General features: G+C 27.5%; 2 protein-coding genes across 3 annotated transcripts; both read left to right on the top strand.

Moving 5' to 3' along the window:
* The first annotated feature begins 13 nt into the window (after positions 1-13).
* Positions 14-5,005, top strand: LOC126838353 (U11/U12 small nuclear ribonucleoprotein 48 kDa protein-like). 2 transcript variants are annotated; one of them, XM_050572710.1, is made up of 6 exons: positions 14-335; positions 416-584; positions 2,116-2,175; positions 2,446-2,593; positions 2,673-2,808; positions 4,220-5,005. In XM_050572710.1, exons 1-6 carry the CDS (start codon positions 204-206, stop codon positions 4,913-4,915), a joined length of 1,341 nt encoding a protein of 446 aa, XP_050428667.1. In that variant the 5' UTR covers positions 14-203; the 3' UTR covers positions 4,916-5,005. The 2 variants fall into 2 exon arrangements, with proteins under 2 accessions (XP_050428667.1, XP_050428666.1); XM_050572709.1 differs by having other exon boundaries at positions 2,670-2,808.
* A 2,292-nt stretch (positions 5,006-7,297) lies between these two features.
* Positions 7,298-15,094, top strand: LOC126838495 (low choriolytic enzyme-like). The gene is made up of 5 exons (XM_050572986.1): positions 7,298-7,506; positions 8,751-8,882; positions 10,627-10,971; positions 11,287-11,420; positions 14,897-15,094. The coding sequence occupies exons 1-5, from the start codon at positions 7,332-7,334 to the stop codon at positions 15,038-15,040; spliced, it is 930 nt and encodes a 309-aa protein (XP_050428943.1). The 5' UTR covers positions 7,298-7,331; the 3' UTR covers positions 15,041-15,094.
* Positions 15,095-17,417: the final 2,323 nt, after the last annotated feature.

Raw genomic sequence — 17,417 nt, 5'->3', positions numbered from 1 at the left:
TACCTATCAATTATTATCATAACACTGTAATATTTCTTTATTATATTGTAATTTAATTCTGTTTTAATATGAGTGTAAAATTAAAAAACTATCGACTAGATATTATAGTTTATACAATTTTTTAAAAATTATTTTCTTAATTTGTGTAGTTATAAAATATAGGTGTAATATTGTCACTATTGAGATTGCGTGTGTTAAGTAAAATGGATCCAGCAGAACTCCAGCGTAGGCTAGCTACATTAAAGCAGTTTAAAGATAATTTGGCTGACCGTTATAAAATCATGCAAAATATTATGGATACCATAGGATGGTCATGGAAGGATACACCGACAACTGTAATCATTATTCCTAATTTTTTTCATTTGTCACTATAAAAAAATGAATATTATATGAATATTTATACATTTTTTTTTAGGCTGATTCAATGGTGGAATGTCCAATAAATAGTGAACATAAAATACCATCATTAAAGATTGACTCTCATTTGGAATTATGCAAATTTAAACAACAAGGTTATAACAAAACAGATTTACTGTACCCTGAGCTTGGCTGTTCAGTACCAGACACTCAAACTATTAAAATGGGTAAAATACATTTAATTTGTATTTATTATACCTGAAACCACCAGCTCATGAACATTTGGCTTATTACATTTTATACAAGTGGCAATTAGTTTCAAATTTTTATGGAAAAATCATTAGTACCAATATATTTGTTGACTAATAAATATAAAAATCTCTTTCTCTTAGAAGGGGTGGAATATTTTTTTTCGAGTAATATTGGGATTAAGGGAATTACATTAAGGGGATTTACAATTAGTACATTGTTTTATTTACAATGCTTTTATAGATATTTGTAATTCATTTGGAATCTGATAATAATTTCCGTTATACCCAACTATTCCTGAAAACTTATGATCCACCTTATAGCCACCTGACACCTCAATGTTACAACTATGTCCCGACCCCATTGTGCTTTATATTAAATTTAAATTTTGATATTATTTTATATTCAATAAATCCTTTTTTTTCATGTTTTATACTATATACTCCCTCCAAACTGGGTTTAGACGGTTATATATTTGGCATTTTTTATAATTTCCTAAATAAAAAATTATGTAATTTTTGTTATTTTACTTGAATTAGTTATACAAACATGTAGAGGTTTTGGGGTTATTAATTGTATAAAATCTGTTAAATATGCTTTTTAAATTAAAAAAGCCACTACTGTGGGTTCAGAGCGTATTGTGGCAGAGGAGGTTATTGGTATACTGGAATTATTATAACTGAAAGTGATGAAATCACTTAAACACCAAATAAAAACATCATACATAGTAGAAATACAAATATTGATAAAGGCATTGTAATGACAATATATGCTTAAAATTGTTATTTTAGTATTAGGGTGGAAGGATTAGAATTGAACTGTCTGTCTATGTATAATTGACAACACAATGAAACTCTTTTTTAGTTGACTGTTAATTCACTCTCACCTAGACATTTACTACAGTCAGCGTGTAATTTCCCATTTTTCTTTGGTTTCTCTTTATTGAAAAAATAAGTTGACTACACATCTTTAAGAAATTTGTAATCATCAATCTAATTTTAGACCTTAAGTCCTAAAACAACACATAAAAAAGCATAATTTAAGGTTTTCAAGAAAATTTTATATACTATAGATGTATCTTTAATCTGAACAAAAACTTCCCACCACTTCATTCATGAGTAAAGTTTATATTTTGTTTTGTTTATTAATATATAAATATCAATAGTATTGTATCTAAAAAATATTCCATACAAATTTAAAACTTATTCGATTATTTAAAAAAAGTTAAATAGCACTGTAATTTTAAGTTGAAAAATATCTTTTGGGTGTTGATTTTGAAGAGGAATGAGTGAACTTTTTTTATATTTTTGGCCAATAAAGTACCTCTTAGGTACGATTTCTAACTTATAGAATTGCTACATAAAGAAATTGGTTCAGCGGTTTAAAAGATATCATAGGTTCACAAAAAAAAAAAAACATTATTGTAAAAACAATACTGTCTCAGCTCCACAATGAAACTATAATAAAATAGCATAAAATGTTAATTGTTCTAACATTTATTGATTGCAGATGAATCAACTCAAATGGAAATTATTAATAAGTCTCAGATTGAGTCCAATTTTACATTGGGTAGGTATAGTTATTATTAAAAATGGTTGAGTATTATAGTCTTATCATTTTTCACCTGTATCATTTTTCAGATACAAATAAGTGAGTGTCATGAAATATTGAAATAATTTCTCTCATGCGTTTGACAAAAAATGTATACTATATCCTTTTATTTTAGTTTAAGTTTACACCAATGTATCCTTTTAATATTTTGATTATAGATTATATTTTGATTTTTATATTCTAGTAGTTTTAAAGTTATATTTAAATATTTGTATATTTTTATTTTAGATGTAAAATCAGAGTTTAGGGGTATATCTCAAAGTATAGAGCGCTATGTTTGTGATTTCACACCGGACGAGCGTAGAGTATTGTATGATTATGCAGTGCAGAATACAAAGGGCCCAAATTGTAATATTGCAGATAATGTCTTACATAAGTAAATGTCTATAAATGTAATTTACCATCTTTTTGTGTATTTCTATAAGAAAAATTTGTTTTATTTAATTTTTCAGCAGTGATACATTTAATAAGACGGACAATGAAAAGACAAAAACAGAGCTTGAGTTGTTGCAAGAACAAAGAGATGCCAAACGTAGAAGAGTAGCTTATCGAGGAAAACGGGTTCACACTGATCGCAAATCATACTTAGAAGTAACAATTATAACTTAATAAGAGATTAATGTGTGTAGGGGGGTGTATAAGGCAGTCAAATTTGGTACTATAAATATCTGGCTCGATTCCTACTTCACTACAAAGCAGATGTTATCCACTTTTCACAAAAGCTCTGCTTATTTGGAGGGTCATAAACGTTGAAAATTAAATTGGAAAAAAAAATATATTGTTCGATGATTAATTTATTTTCTCTGAAAGTAATTAATTAATTTGATAATATATTTTGACTCTTTTAAATTATTAATTATGAGATGTATATGGGACTAGAAAATAATTTAAGCTACATAGCTATACATAATGTGTTTTGCACAGTCCATAATAGTTTAGAGAAAACTCGTATTATTTAATAAAACGAACACCAAATTTATGAGGATACCACACTTTTACATTTTAATACATTTATGAACAAAAACTGACTTTTTTCAAATAGCTATAATGTTGTTACTCATCAAAACTTTAAAAAAATATCTCTGAATATATCTAAAACATATATACATGTTTTATACCAGAGTGTAACCACTGCTGATAACCAGTGTACACATTTTTGGAAACCTCTGCTGATTTCCAGTAGGTTATATTTAGAATTGTCTGGTAATCTGTTGTTAAAAACATTTAATAGTAATTTACCCTTTGTTTTATACTATGATTTGTAGATATACCACATTTAAATATTTATTGGTATTATATTAACACAAGATATTTATATTTTATTTTTCGTTATTTTAACTTAATATTATTTAAAATAATTATAACAAAACAGAGTAGGAATTTTATTTATCGTTGTCTTCTTTGCCTTATCCTACAAATGATGCGAACCAAATTTACTCTCTCCTTAAATCTCTATTCCTCGCCAGCAATTTCTTTATTAACTCCGTACACCTTCATGTCTTCATTTATTACAACTTAGGTCTATCTTGATCTCTTTAACATTTTTTACTATTTCACATTCGTTCCTTTTAAAAGAAGAAGAAGAAACTTCCCCCCATTTCTCTAATTTGTTTCCTAACAATATGTACTCTTATTTAATAAAACTACATCATCCACAAACCATAGACTGATAGACACCACTTTCTATTACATTTACCACTTTTGCTTTTCCTATTCCTTAATTTAATTTACTAACTTTCCACTTCTTGTAATTCTTTTGGAAACTTTTTGTTCAACAAACTCAATAGAATATTGTTTCCGTCTATCTTTTATGTCTTCTTATCGACACAAGCAAACACCGATATTTTATTACTAGTCTGTTTTTAATTTTATCAGTCTTATAAAATAAATTACTGTAATAGCACTCTAAAATTATAAATAATACCTTCTTGATACATCAAATCTGAAATAAACATTGAAGTTAATTGTTTAGATATAATACAAGTACTTATATTTTATTTAGGTTTTAAAAGAAGTCATCGACGGACAAATCAATAGTATGACATGTCACGAGGATCAGCAGACAAACTGTGGGAACTGGCAAGAGACTAACGTAGAACCAACCAACAGCGATCGAGTACATTATAAATATGAAGGAAGTAAATTCTTTTCTGGAAATCCGTACACTCGTTGGATTACTATCGAAAAAGAAGAATCAAAATTGTTTGATTATTTAAAAAATAAAAGTAACGATTCCTTTACCCCTGCTAGTTCTAGTGAAAAAAATTCAAAAGAAATATCAACTAGTCAAACTATATTACATAGAAGGTCAATCAGTAGTTCAATTTCAAATCAACACAAAAAAGAAGATTCCAGGTATAAGTTTTATTCGGAATGGTCTGATTCAAAAAAAAAAGATAATCAATCTATGAGTCATAATGAATCATTGGAATTGGCGTTACCTTGCAATAAAAATTGCAATGCATATTCAGAATCTATTCATACAAAACATAAACATAATAAAAAGACAAAACGTTCCAGGAGTCATAAAGTTACTCATAGTTCAAGATCTCGTGAGCCTAGCTCTCATGGGTCTAGATCTCGTAGATCTAGTTCAAAATCGCATAGGTCTAGATCCCGGTCTAATCACTACGAAACTAAAAATAAAGATACAAAATCAAGTAAAAAAAAACAAAAAAAAGAAATCCAAGCATTCTGAAAGTCATAAAAGATCGAAACGCTCATAGACTTTATGTTACATTGTTTTATATTATTCTTGTTTAACATATTAAAACTGAGCAGAAGTTGAGTTTTTTCAATAATTGTCGTTAATTTTTTGTACTCAACTAATGTGGTTTGTATTGAGAAATAAAAAATGAATATTATCGACTTATTTTGTATTTCCTCGTAAGTTATAACTTAGATTAAGTATACTACTTGTACCACTACTGTATATTTAATCTACGGTTATAATAAGTAAGTTCTACAGGAGGGTGGTGAGATCGACTATGTTGTATGGTACGGAGCGTTGGACGGTAGACAGGAAAATACAACAGAAAATGAATGTAGCCAGTAGCGAAGATGATAATGCTTAAGTGGATGAGTGGAGTGACGAAAGAAGATAGAATAAGAAACGAAGACGTTAGAGGTAGCATACGCTTATCCTATGCTATATTATAAATAGTAGTTTATTACTCCGAGTTAAGTAACAATACAATTTATTGGTAAATTTGAAGTTATTATTTAATAACTGAGTAGCGAGACAAAATGTAAACGTCTTACGTCTGCACTGACTGCCACCGTCGCTCTACTATAATATATGCTGCCAATCACGTCTCAAGCCGGCCATATACGATTAGCTATTAGTCTTGAGGATTGACAATGAAAACTGACTATATATGTAATATGAAATATAAATGTTAATAATTTACAGTCAATTTTCTGTAATTTGATAAATTTCAAACTTGTTTAAATGTTTTACATCAGTCAAGATGACGTTCAAGGCTGACCGTGTTCGTTGTGTCAGTCAAAAAGTGGTTAGTAACGGTACCTAATATTATAGTACAAAATGTCTCTCATAAAATTAAATAATGAAAATTACTATTATAAAGTTTACCATCTCGCTGAAAAGTGAGATTTACAAGAATACGATATCAAAGCCAGCTGCAATATACTAATTAACGGAAAAACTAAAAATAATCTATTCGAATGCTGACGAAAATACTAGGTACCAGAAAAAAAACAACACGTTAAGATTATAGGTAGGTAATTGGCGTAACTACCCTTTATAAGTCATACCTAACTAAAAAGTATCGCATGGTCCATACAAAGTTTTTATGATCCGATGTCGATGACAGCAATTAATACTTCAAGGAGATTATAAATTATAATCAGGGAAAATTGTTTTTTTGAACTACCCTTTCATCCAAAATAGTTTTCTTTTTTTCAGCGATAAGATGTATTATTACAATAGTAACACTTACTCCTTTATTTATACCAATTGCTATTAACGCAAATAGATTAAAAGTTAATTTAAGTTTCTCATTAGACGTTGATGTCGAGACCTCCTAAATTGTAATGCTACCGTTCAATTTCTAGCCGAAACATGTCATAGGGTCCTATCGCTGGATAGTTTCCCTACCCAAAATCTTCAAGTCACATATTTACATTGCTAACATATTTGCTTATTGTATACTTTTTTTTATGTACAGATTGTAAATGTTTAAAAAAAAAAATAAAAAGTTTCTCATAAATCTTACAAATAGGAGTTAGAACACTACACATTAATTACAAATTATTTTTTTTTATTACTAATGATGATTGAAAATTCGTATTTTGTCTTCTCTCTCTCTGCATATTATATTGAACTAAACAACAATTATTATTAACTAATAATATTTCAAAAAAGTTATTTAATGTTAACAAATAAAAAAAAATGTCTATGATTATTATTGTCTTGTTTTTTTGAAATATATTATTTGTGAGCAACTTTGAATTGACTTCATACAGGTTTACATATAATCAACTTGCATATTAAATAGTATGAGGGACAAAATGTATATAATTTAATTTTCTTGGGTACCGGCAGCTACCTATAGATTTTCCAACAAAAGATACAACTTTTATTTCACGATACAGATTTTTTTTTTTTTAACTTATACCATTGTAATCTGTAGTAGTGTAATGGGAGATGCAATAGGTAATATAAGCTGTTAATGTGACACAATATCCAAAGAAATCAGTATGATCGTGAGAAAATAAAATGTGTTTTTTTTTTAATTTAAAATAAAATAAGTGGAATAACATGAGGGTCATTGGGTATATCATTAGTAGAACAAGTGTTAATTATTTATTGATATACATTTTTAAAGTGAGTGTCGTAAATAATATAAGTACTATTTTGTGGCACTTAGTTATAATTTATTCAACAAGGGTAAAGCAATCCACGTCCATTTATATATTAAATGAATAATGTGATTATTATCTGCATTGTTATGCATTCGTCCGTATCAGCGGAATAAAATAGAATATTTGCACAATTAAATGGAACCAAAATAGGGCACTGGTCGACATTCGGCAGCATAAAAGAAGAAGATAAATTAACACTTACCTAACTGCGCACAAAGCATTTCCCTATGAAAAATATACGTCTAAGTCTGTATTTGCATTACACGATGATTGGTCTTACGTTGTCCTTTCACGCAGCCTTATGGTTGTTGAGTTTTTGCGAGGCTCGTCCAGAGGGCAAGTTTTTAGGAGTGTTTTACGAGAAGTTCAAGGAAAGCTCTAAGCCGTCATATTTTACCCCAGGTAAATGCTATGATAATATGAAAATAAAAACATAAATCATTTTTCTTTACTCGCTTTTTACTAGCCGTTTCTACATAAGTTTTCTGAGTCAATATTTTTCATATGATTGACATCCTAATACATCAAGACTTTTTGTAGCAGCCCCGATGCTATATCACGTTGTTTTACAGGTGTTATATTTTCATTACACGCCGTTTACCTATTGTAAAGTGTAACATGTAATAAAATTGCGCGGCACACATGGCGCAATTAGAAGAAAATTGAATAGGCTAAGCTCAAATGTCAATATTCCGTAGTTTATAATACGTTTATAATCTACGTACCGGAAGATCCAGGAAGATCGCTATCAACGAGACGAATAAATAGCGACCAGTTATCCCATGTCTATGTACCTAGTAAATCGTAAGAACAACTATAAAAGGTTTCCAAACTTAATGATAATAAACATGAAGAGTTGCGGGCAAAACGATCATAGTAAATTTTTCGTATAAATGAGCTAGGTATACCGTTTTGTAGTTAGTTTGACTAGTTCGAGTAACGCTAACGTTGTATTTATTATTTAAATGATATCAATTAATAATATAAACGTTTATACCAACGGTGATCGCAATGATTGGTGGCAATGGTATTATATCAGTATTTTACGAGTAAACTGTCAAGATCATTGTGTCAAACATACGCCAAAAATGGCATTATAAAATGTTAACAAAAACATTGAAAGGGTAAAATAAATTATATGCTCTCTCGTGTTTTCAGGTTTTATTTTTACCTGATTTTCATTAAGATAAAAGTTTATAACATTTTATACCAATGTTGGATTTTGTAAAATCAAACTTTACTTCTTGGTGTCAGACTTATAATTGATGTGTAATAAACTGTGGATAGAGGTATTTTATACTACCTATATTTTTAATTAAAAAGTTACTAACGATAAGGGAGAGAGGAGATAGATGAGTGTAAAATTGTAAAATGGAAAATATTGAAATACCTAGTTAAAAGACGTATTATTGTAGTATTGGACGGTAGTAATACTAGGCAATGGGATGGACATTTATTTATTCCCATTATCTTCAAATTACCTCGAATAGGTGTATCGCTGGTTATTAGCTATAATTTTATTCTAAATCAATTTATGTCAAGCAATGATATTTTTTAAAATTTATTACTAAACGTATAATTGATTAAAATTAAAAACATGCAATTTATTTTTGTTGAATTAAATCGTTGTATTATTTTCTCACTAGAATCATATCCAGAATTGAAGTCAAATTTATATCAAGGTGATATTTTGCTGCCCGTTACCAGAAATGCTATTATATCTAATTATTATAAATGGCCATGGGGAGTTATTCCTTACACGATACAGCCATATTTTAGTAAGTAGATTGAACTCATCTATTACATTTTCTTGGTAGATAATAATATGTATGTTTGATACTATTCGATGTATATATTGTATTCGACTATCTATTGATTAGTTAACATGCCATTAAATTGTTTTTATACCTAACTAATATAAATATAAATATACTAATCATTTCTGATTTTGTCTGGGAAAGGAAATTTGTTTACGAAATAATAATAGCCAATATGTAAATAGGTTCCAGTTGTAATGGTTAAATTTTTACCCTATGATTATAGAAAATGAACGGGAATATACTTAGGAGTATATTATTATTATTACACAAATTTTAAATAAATATATTTTAATATTGGCTCATTCATTAATAATTACAAAAATATAAAAATGTTCGAATTTAAGTTCATATTTGCAGTTTAAATTATGTTAAGTGAGAAGCGTTATGAAATCCCAATAAGCGGTTGTCAAAAAAAACATGACTTATATAACATCCTTTTATTGTAACTACTATTTAATGTATAATAATCCTATAAATGTTACATTGTCTGACCATTTCATGTTGCTACCATACTACCATACTCATCATGTTGCGAATCATATTGAACTATTTTCGTAACACGCTTATGTCTGAGATAATTCGAAATAAATAAATGTATACATTTTGGAAACGTCCAAAAGCCTTGAGTACCACCATATAGAAATAAGTGTCATAAAATAATAATTCAACAAACAAATATTTAATAGAGAAAACTATATTAAATAACTAGTTATAGATAGAATGAAGTTTATTATTTGCAAACGTATATAAGAAATGTATTATACAACTATAGTATGGACTTAAAAGTTTTGGTTGATTTCTTTAGAAACTAGTAAAAAAAGAAAAAAAATGTATTTAATGTCACTTTAACAAATCTCATACTGCTGTACAGTTTATTTTGTAGAATACCGAATAAAAAACATGTTTCAAGTTAAAGGCATCAAGAGTCATTTGACGCGGTATTTTAAGTTTTAAAGCTGTATCCAAGTTCTAATTTAATTAGTTAAGTGTACTTCAATCATACGTGATATTCATAACGGTTAGGTTAGGTGTGTTCTTCCTCCCCGGAATGCAATGGATGCATGGAGGAAAAAAAAAGGTTAGGCGTGTTCGTCATAGTTTGACCCAATTTGCTTGCGTGTGGCAATGGATAGAGGTTTCTAAAAATGCATTCGGTTAATTGGCTATGCATTTTTGATCAGAGTTATTTTCAGAGAAAATACTTGAGACTATTATTGATCAGGCTTTAGTAAATGTTTTGTAGACTGACACTAAGCGGGAATATTTAATTAAATTTCTTTCAGAATACCGATACAATTTTAAAGCCTCAGAGAAATTATAATCTGATCAGGTCTCAGCTAGCCATCGAAGTGCTATACCAGTTCTACAACATATCTGTAATAACTGTGAATAATGGTGTAAGTCGATTTCAGTGATTTTACAGGGGAGCGATTTTAAACACGAAAGAAACCACTTGAGTACCTCTAAAGTATTTATGAATATAAGAGGATCATAAAAAAATCAAATATTTTAAATAAAATACTGATTTATGGCAGCTGGTCAAAGTTTAAAATCGATCCCCTGTAAAATCACTGAAATCGACTTACACATTTATTCACAGTTGTTACAGCTATTTGTAAGACTAATATAAAATAACAACTAAAAAAGTGTCGTTTAAAAAAGTAGCTATAATAATAACCATTTGATTGAATATGATTATTAGCGATAGAAGAACGGTCAAAGATCCGTAAAGCTATGGACGCTATCGAGTCAAAGACATGTTTGAAGTTTGTGGATAAGAATGACGGTAAGGCTATGCAAGCAATGAATCTGGCCCATAACGATTACTTGTCTATCACACGTGAACTGAAGAAAGGTTGTTACGCGATGATCGGTTATCAACAGAATTTTGGAAAGCCACATACGATGAACCTGGAATCACCAATTTGTCTTAATACCCAAGGCACTATTCAGCATGAACTCCTGCACGTGGCTGGGTTGCTCCACGAACAGTCACGTTATGACCGCGACAATGCTGTGGTTATTTATTGGGAAAATATAGATAAAAGTAATTATTTCAGTCTTAAATACTAAAATTAATTTTTGTATCAATTTTGACTTGAGCTAAAGTTTTTTTACTGCCAGTATTTTAAAATATCTTGTATTATTCACCGATTACAATCGAAATGTATCGATAAATGTAATTTATCACATCCAATTTAGATGTTTACAAATCAGTTTTTTTAAAAATAAAATTTGAGCTCAAATCAGCTTTTTAATTAAAAGAAAAATATAAAATATTGTATTTTGCCATTATTAGTCACAGTGTATTGTATTGCGTTATTTTCAAAACGGTTAATTAACTTAAATATTTTTTTTGCAGCATATTGGTCAGATTTTAATAAAGTCGCGGATAACTATACTACTACATATGGTCTACCGTACGATTACACAAGTGTCATGCATTATCCACGTTATGCCTTTTCCAAAAATGGAAAGGAGACTATCGTTGCCAGAGTAAGTTAAACCATAAAGTATAAACACTTAAATTATTTCATATTTAATTTTAGAAAAACACCTATTTTAAAGTTATTATTAATTAAAAAAAGAGTCTAGAGTGACAATTGGAACATACTATCAGTTCAATGAGTTTATTTTGAGGAATATACAAATATTAATAAAAATTATGATATGAGTACTCACCTAATAGTTGTTGGATAGTGAATTAAGAATATTAATGCAATATTATTACAAAATTAAATTACTTTAATCATTAGTTTACCATGAATGGCCTACGTATGTTAGATATTAGTCAAATATAGTCTGCCAAACATTTTTTGAATATTTATTAAGTAAACAAAGTTATAACAATATATATTAAAAAATGTGCTCATCATACATCATTAGCAAACATCAATATAACGTTTGTTAAATTCATATTTCGCATCAATTCATTGTTATATATTTCTAAAGGTTATCATATTTTAATTTAATTCTCGATAGTAGGTTTTAATTCAATAATTTACTTTGTTATTTTGCTGGTGCATTAAAACTGATTTTGAAAAATTACCTAGTATGTAGTATCTATTTAAATAACAGCATGGTAAGTTTTTTAAAGATGATGGTTAGAAATAAATACATTTTTAACAAGAATAATAATTTTATTTACAATTCTCAAATAAATATTAATTGCTAACCTAATGGCTAGTCTTTATAATACTTCTTTTACGTATACCTAAATAGTAAAAATTTCAATAATACTATTATAAGTATAGGTAGATAAAAATCAGGGTTTCTTTTTATTAAAAAAGATATAAGTTAGCTTGTCTTATTCGTTGTTACAGCGAGTCTTTAAATATTTGTAAAATGTTATTTCTAAACATGTTTGTATCCTTAGGTTGGCCGCTTTTACAAAAAAAAAAAGGTAAAAGAAAAATTGTTCACGTTATTCATTATTGATTAACTATAACTTAGGATTTTTTAACTACATTCTTTAATATTAATTGTATTATAACGGGAAATAACGAAAATTCTTACCACTGGTTTGAAAATTCAACCTCAAAATGATGTGTTGCATGAAATAAGTTCGGTTTTAGCAAAATATAGGCACCAATAGCTGCATCTATGGCTGATAATCGAGTTATGCATTAGTCAACTAAATTATTACCCTCGACTTCAAAGAGTAGAGTATTTTTTTTGTTATGACCCTAAGTAAAGAACATACCATCTCTATTTTTTATAATAACAGAAAACGAACTAACAATTGTTTTTATGAATTCAACTCGGGCCCTCGGCCAAAGGATATATCCGGTTAACTATGTATAAATATTATGTTTCATTTAAATCTAAAATTAACATTTTTTTATAAAAATAGAATGGCTTAAATTTCTAGCGACGAACGCTTGTGGTCCTTTCAAAATAATGAATCTGTTAATTTCAAAAATAACCTTTTTAGTTCTTGTACTGTTTGTTTTTTTTCACTAATGATTCAACTATAGTATTGATGTAACTAATTATTTTTTCCACGTTACATGTTTTATATTTGTGTTTAATATATAAATATTAATGAAAATTGGCCTCATACAAGCGCGTTGGCTATGTTGATTGATATTCAATGGAACCAATTTGAATTTTAATCGAAAATCCTTTAGACAAGGTACAACAAAAAAATTTAAAAGTCAGATTTTAAGAAAACTCTCAAGTGGATTCCACCCTTGCTTTTTATAGCAAAATATTATAAATTACAAAACTTAAATAGTGTCAAAAATAACTCATAGCTGTTATGATGTCGGTTTTATGTACTTATCAATTATTTAAATTGTGTATACATCCAATTTACGTTAGTTCTAATTATGGAAACAATTAACTTGTGAACCAAATGTTGACACCAAATAATTTAATAAAAACAGGAAAATTTTTAGTTTTACTAAGGAATAAATCCAAGAACTTTTTCAAAATACCATTATTGCATAGTAAACCTAAATAAATGTCTTTAGTGCGTTTTTAAAAATACGTTTTAGTTTTTTCAAAATGATTAAAGAAAAACTATAAAACAAAATTAAAAAATTAAAGTTTAGAAATATGTTTTAATCATTCCTGAATTGTTAAAAATCCGATTTTAAAACGAATTGTCCCTTTAGTTTATTCTGATTAAATATTGCTATTTCAACTATATAATTACAATATGCTTAGATGTAATAAATAACTATTTTTTTTATATCTTATAGCTTAATGTTTTTGAAATTGTATATTTGGGTATACTATTAAGTGTAATCTTATAACGGACTCTAAACAATTATTGCCTATATTTACCCCTTATTTCATTTAAAGTTGATTAAATCAATTATTTTTACCCATCCTATTCTTCACGCTCCAAATCAAAACGATTTAAAAAACAGATTACATTAGTTTAACTACTTAGATAGTGTAAAGCTATGAATAATTTAATCACATTAATACTTAATATAAGTTAGAACTATTAAGTTAGAATAAACTTAACTTAAAACTTATTTACATGTTAATGGCCCGCTTTTGTAACGGCTGTAGTACAATACTTCAAATGAGTTGTAGGCCAAATAATTAGACATGTTGTTGTACTAGTTATATAATTAGGTACTGTCAAATAAAATTAAAACAAACCATGGCGAGGGCGTACTTGACAAAAATCTGTCATGGTGATGTAGTGTGTATATATATTATTTACCCATTTGCAAAAAAACCTTTTCGCTTGTTTGACCTATATAATATAGTGTTTAATTACTCAAATAATTTACAAAATTATGCCTAACTATTATATTCATTTAACAATTATCTAAATTGTATGGCAATATAATATACTATAATATAATAATAGTACTCGAGAAAAAAAGTAGTTACAATTTTGATTTTAAAGTTATCTTTACTAAATAAATAGTTCATTCAATTTTTAAATAATTATTATATCAATCTTCTAAATTAAAGTTGCATTAACTAAAAGTTTATTTAGAGAACTATTTATTTAGTTTAAAGTCAACTAGAACATCTGGCTGTTGTTATGTTAGTCATATATTTTAGTCGACGGAGCCATGTTTTTTCTGTGTAGGCTGTACACGATAAAAGTCAGTTTTCTGAGAATTTTAATTTGCTATAAAATATAACAAAAACAATTTTAATAATTGCCCTACTTGGACTGCTAAGGCGGTTTCCGATTATCATAGTCTTTGTTGGTGATAAGTATGTATTTTAAATAATTCTACAAAACCGACGTTTGAATGTTGATATTATGTCATATTCATATGACATTTCACAAATTTGTCATTTTAACCATCCCTAAAATTTTAAAACTTATTTTGTGTCGACATTTATTGTTTGTCGATTTTTTAAGATAATTTAATTGATAAAAAAAATGTACATAACACATCTGTGTTGCTGTGCACTTTCATCAGAATTATATTCGTAATTTATTATTGAAGTACACTTCGTTTGTTCTAATTGACTAATTTTGAATTTTTTAGAACGATCCGAATATGGCGCTCGGACAAAGAAATGGAGCTACAGCGACTGATTTGCAAAAAGTATATGCAATGTACAGCTGTACTGGAGTTTCGTCCATGTCAAATTCTGGTGACTATTTAGGTAATACATTTCGAATATTTTAGATTCGCAAACTATAATAATTTAAAAAAAAATGAAATTTTGTAAAAATGCACTGATCATACATTTTTAAATAAACTATTACTGTTAAAAGACTAATTTTGTATTTTCTAAAATCAATATATGTATATTAATATGTTTTTTAATAATTAATACTTATATGCATGATCACATAAATGTGGTATATGCAGTGGACGTACGATTTTAACACGACTACTGTTTACCATTATACAATTATTAAGTTTCACAAAAAGGTTGTAAAAATAATAGACAACTAGGCTGTCAAGTTTAACGTGTATTCAAATTAAAATAAACTAGACGTTAATTTTTGATATTGCCTAATATTAATTACTAAGGATAAGATATTTATTGAATTGAAGACTAAAATGAAGCAATTAAATTGGTCTCAATTTATCTATAAATCTTTCTACATTTTTGTATAGAAATCCAGCTGATTTATATAATTTTAAGCAGCAACAAATTGTAGTTTAGCAATTCATTTTTCCTTAGTTTAAGTTCATAAAACACATTACCGGGTAATTTAAAAAAGAAATTGATACGTTGCAATGGTAAGTCTAACCGTTATAAAGTAAACAGCAGTCGATCTGTTCATTTTATAATGTAATTCATGACTAACATTGGTTTTATATTAGTTTGTCTTCTGGAGATTTTTTTTCAGATTGTAAAACAGGATTAAATCAAATTCAGAATATTATATTAGATTTTACATAAACCTAAATTTCAATTTAGTCTACGCTTTAAACTAAACCCTCGATTAATTAAACGATCATGTAATCCTATATTGTTAAACGGTCTCAAATGTTATTAGAATATTGCTTAACGTGATTTAAGGTTTACTATGTAATTATTGGGTCTATAATATTAATTTTGGCACTGTAAACTAAATTTCAATATTGTTCAGGCAGCTAGCCAGTGTAATGTCTTTTGGGACCCGAGGTCACAGCCTAAATATATATTATTTAACTTCAACCTATTTAGTATATTGTTACGATATTATTATGTTATAATATAATAAAAAGATACTTTATTTTTAGTACTGTCTTATTTTGAATGCATATGTGCATCAATATACAGAAAACACACTTCGTGAAATTGGTTTTAGGCGTCATCGACGAATTTAAATGTTATGAGTAATTAGACTGGCTGGGTGTATTGATGAAAAAAAGCAAAAGTAAATAAATTTGCTTTTTTATCATCAAACAAGACAAATTTTGACTTCTTTATAATATATTGTGAATACTATCTCCTACCTATTTATGATGACAGTTGGTACCTAATTAATTATTTTAATATAGGTACTATTATTGTATAAAATGATTAAATTTAAATAGGAAATCATTTGGTAGTCTAGCTCTTAATAGAGTTATTTTTTAGGCAAAGTTATTAAAATCCAATTTTAGTTTGTATAGTTCATTAAAATAATATATTTCTTTTAATTTCGTAGACAAATTTCACTATTAGTATGTATGTGATTAAATTTGTTGAATCATAGTGGAAAAAATAAAAGATAACGCTCAATTTTGAACGAACTGAATTGTCTTCAAACGTGTATTGATACCAGTAGCACTTATATTGTTAGTACCTATGTAATTTAAACGTTTTAAACAATATTGCGCAACAAACATATCTATTTTTAAGTATTATTTTTCCTAATTTTGTGAAATTGAGAAAAAAATCATAGACTGTCAAAGTTGTAATTTTAAAGATTTGCACGAGAGAGGAGTTGATTTTTTTAACTTTAGTCTACAAAGAACCTTATTCATAAAATTGTTTATCAATTGAGATACCATTCAAATAAATACTAAACACGTAATTAAGATACCCAAACTGCTTCCCAAGGTAAGAAGTAAAAATTTCGATAAGAAGGTAAGAATATAAAGTTGCTGTTTAAAAATCGTCTTATTTGTTGAGTCCTATTTAATTGAGCATGCTGAGTTTTATATGATTGGTGTTTAATTTTATTTATCTTCCTTAAAATAGTGTATTTCTTAATTTAATTTGTTAATAATTTAACTATAATTAAAACATGATATGTTAAATAATTTTATTTATTTTCTTTTACAATGTATAGTAATTGTAGAAAAGCTACGGGATTAAACTTAGATATAACGTTACAATAATATTAAACAATTTTAAACATAATATGAAATTATGATAAACTTACAAAGATATTTCAGTAATGACAGCTTGTTTGAATCACGAAATTAATTCCACTAATTCTTGTATTCCAACTTGCAATTTAGCATTTTCTAATTCTTTTTGATGTGTTGTTTTATGACGGTGTGTATAATGTATTTAGTTCTTAAGAATGTTGTACGTGAGTTTTGGAATTATAATTTATATTCTGTCTATATTGGTTGT

This window comes from Adelges cooleyi, unplaced genomic scaffold (assembly GCF_023614345.1).
Source record: "Adelges cooleyi isolate 19-005CV unplaced genomic scaffold, UGA_ACOO_1.1 ACOO_flye_CR_arks_rails_tigmint_CR_PRNA_30, whole genome shotgun sequence".
Lineage (NCBI taxonomy): Eukaryota > Metazoa > Arthropoda > Insecta > Hemiptera > Adelgidae > Adelges > Adelges cooleyi.
The sequence above is the reverse complement of the archived record's forward strand: the minus strand, read 5'-3'. Positions and strand labels throughout refer to the sequence as shown.

Coding starts and splice junctions, on each gene's coding strand:
- LOC126838353 (XM_050572709.1), top strand. CDS start 204: ATGGATCCAGCAGAACTCCAGCGTAGGCTAGCTACATTAAAGCAGTTT. Junction 585..2,115: donor CACTCAAACTATTAAAATGG/GTAAAATACATT, acceptor TATTGATTGCAG/ATGAATCAACTCAAATGGAA. Junction 2,809..4,219: donor ATCGCAAATCATACTTAGAA/GTAACAATTATA, acceptor TATTTTATTTAG/GTTTTAAAAGAAGTCATCGA.
- LOC126838495 (XM_050572986.1), top strand. CDS start 7,332: ATGAAAAATATACGTCTAAGTCTGTATTTGCATTACACGATGATTGGT. Junction 7,507..8,750: donor GCCGTCATATTTTACCCCAG/GTAAATGCTATG, acceptor TTTTCTCACTAG/AATCATATCCAGAATTGAAG. Junction 11,421..14,896: donor AGGAGACTATCGTTGCCAGA/GTAAGTTAAACC, acceptor TGAATTTTTTAG/AACGATCCGAATATGGCGCT.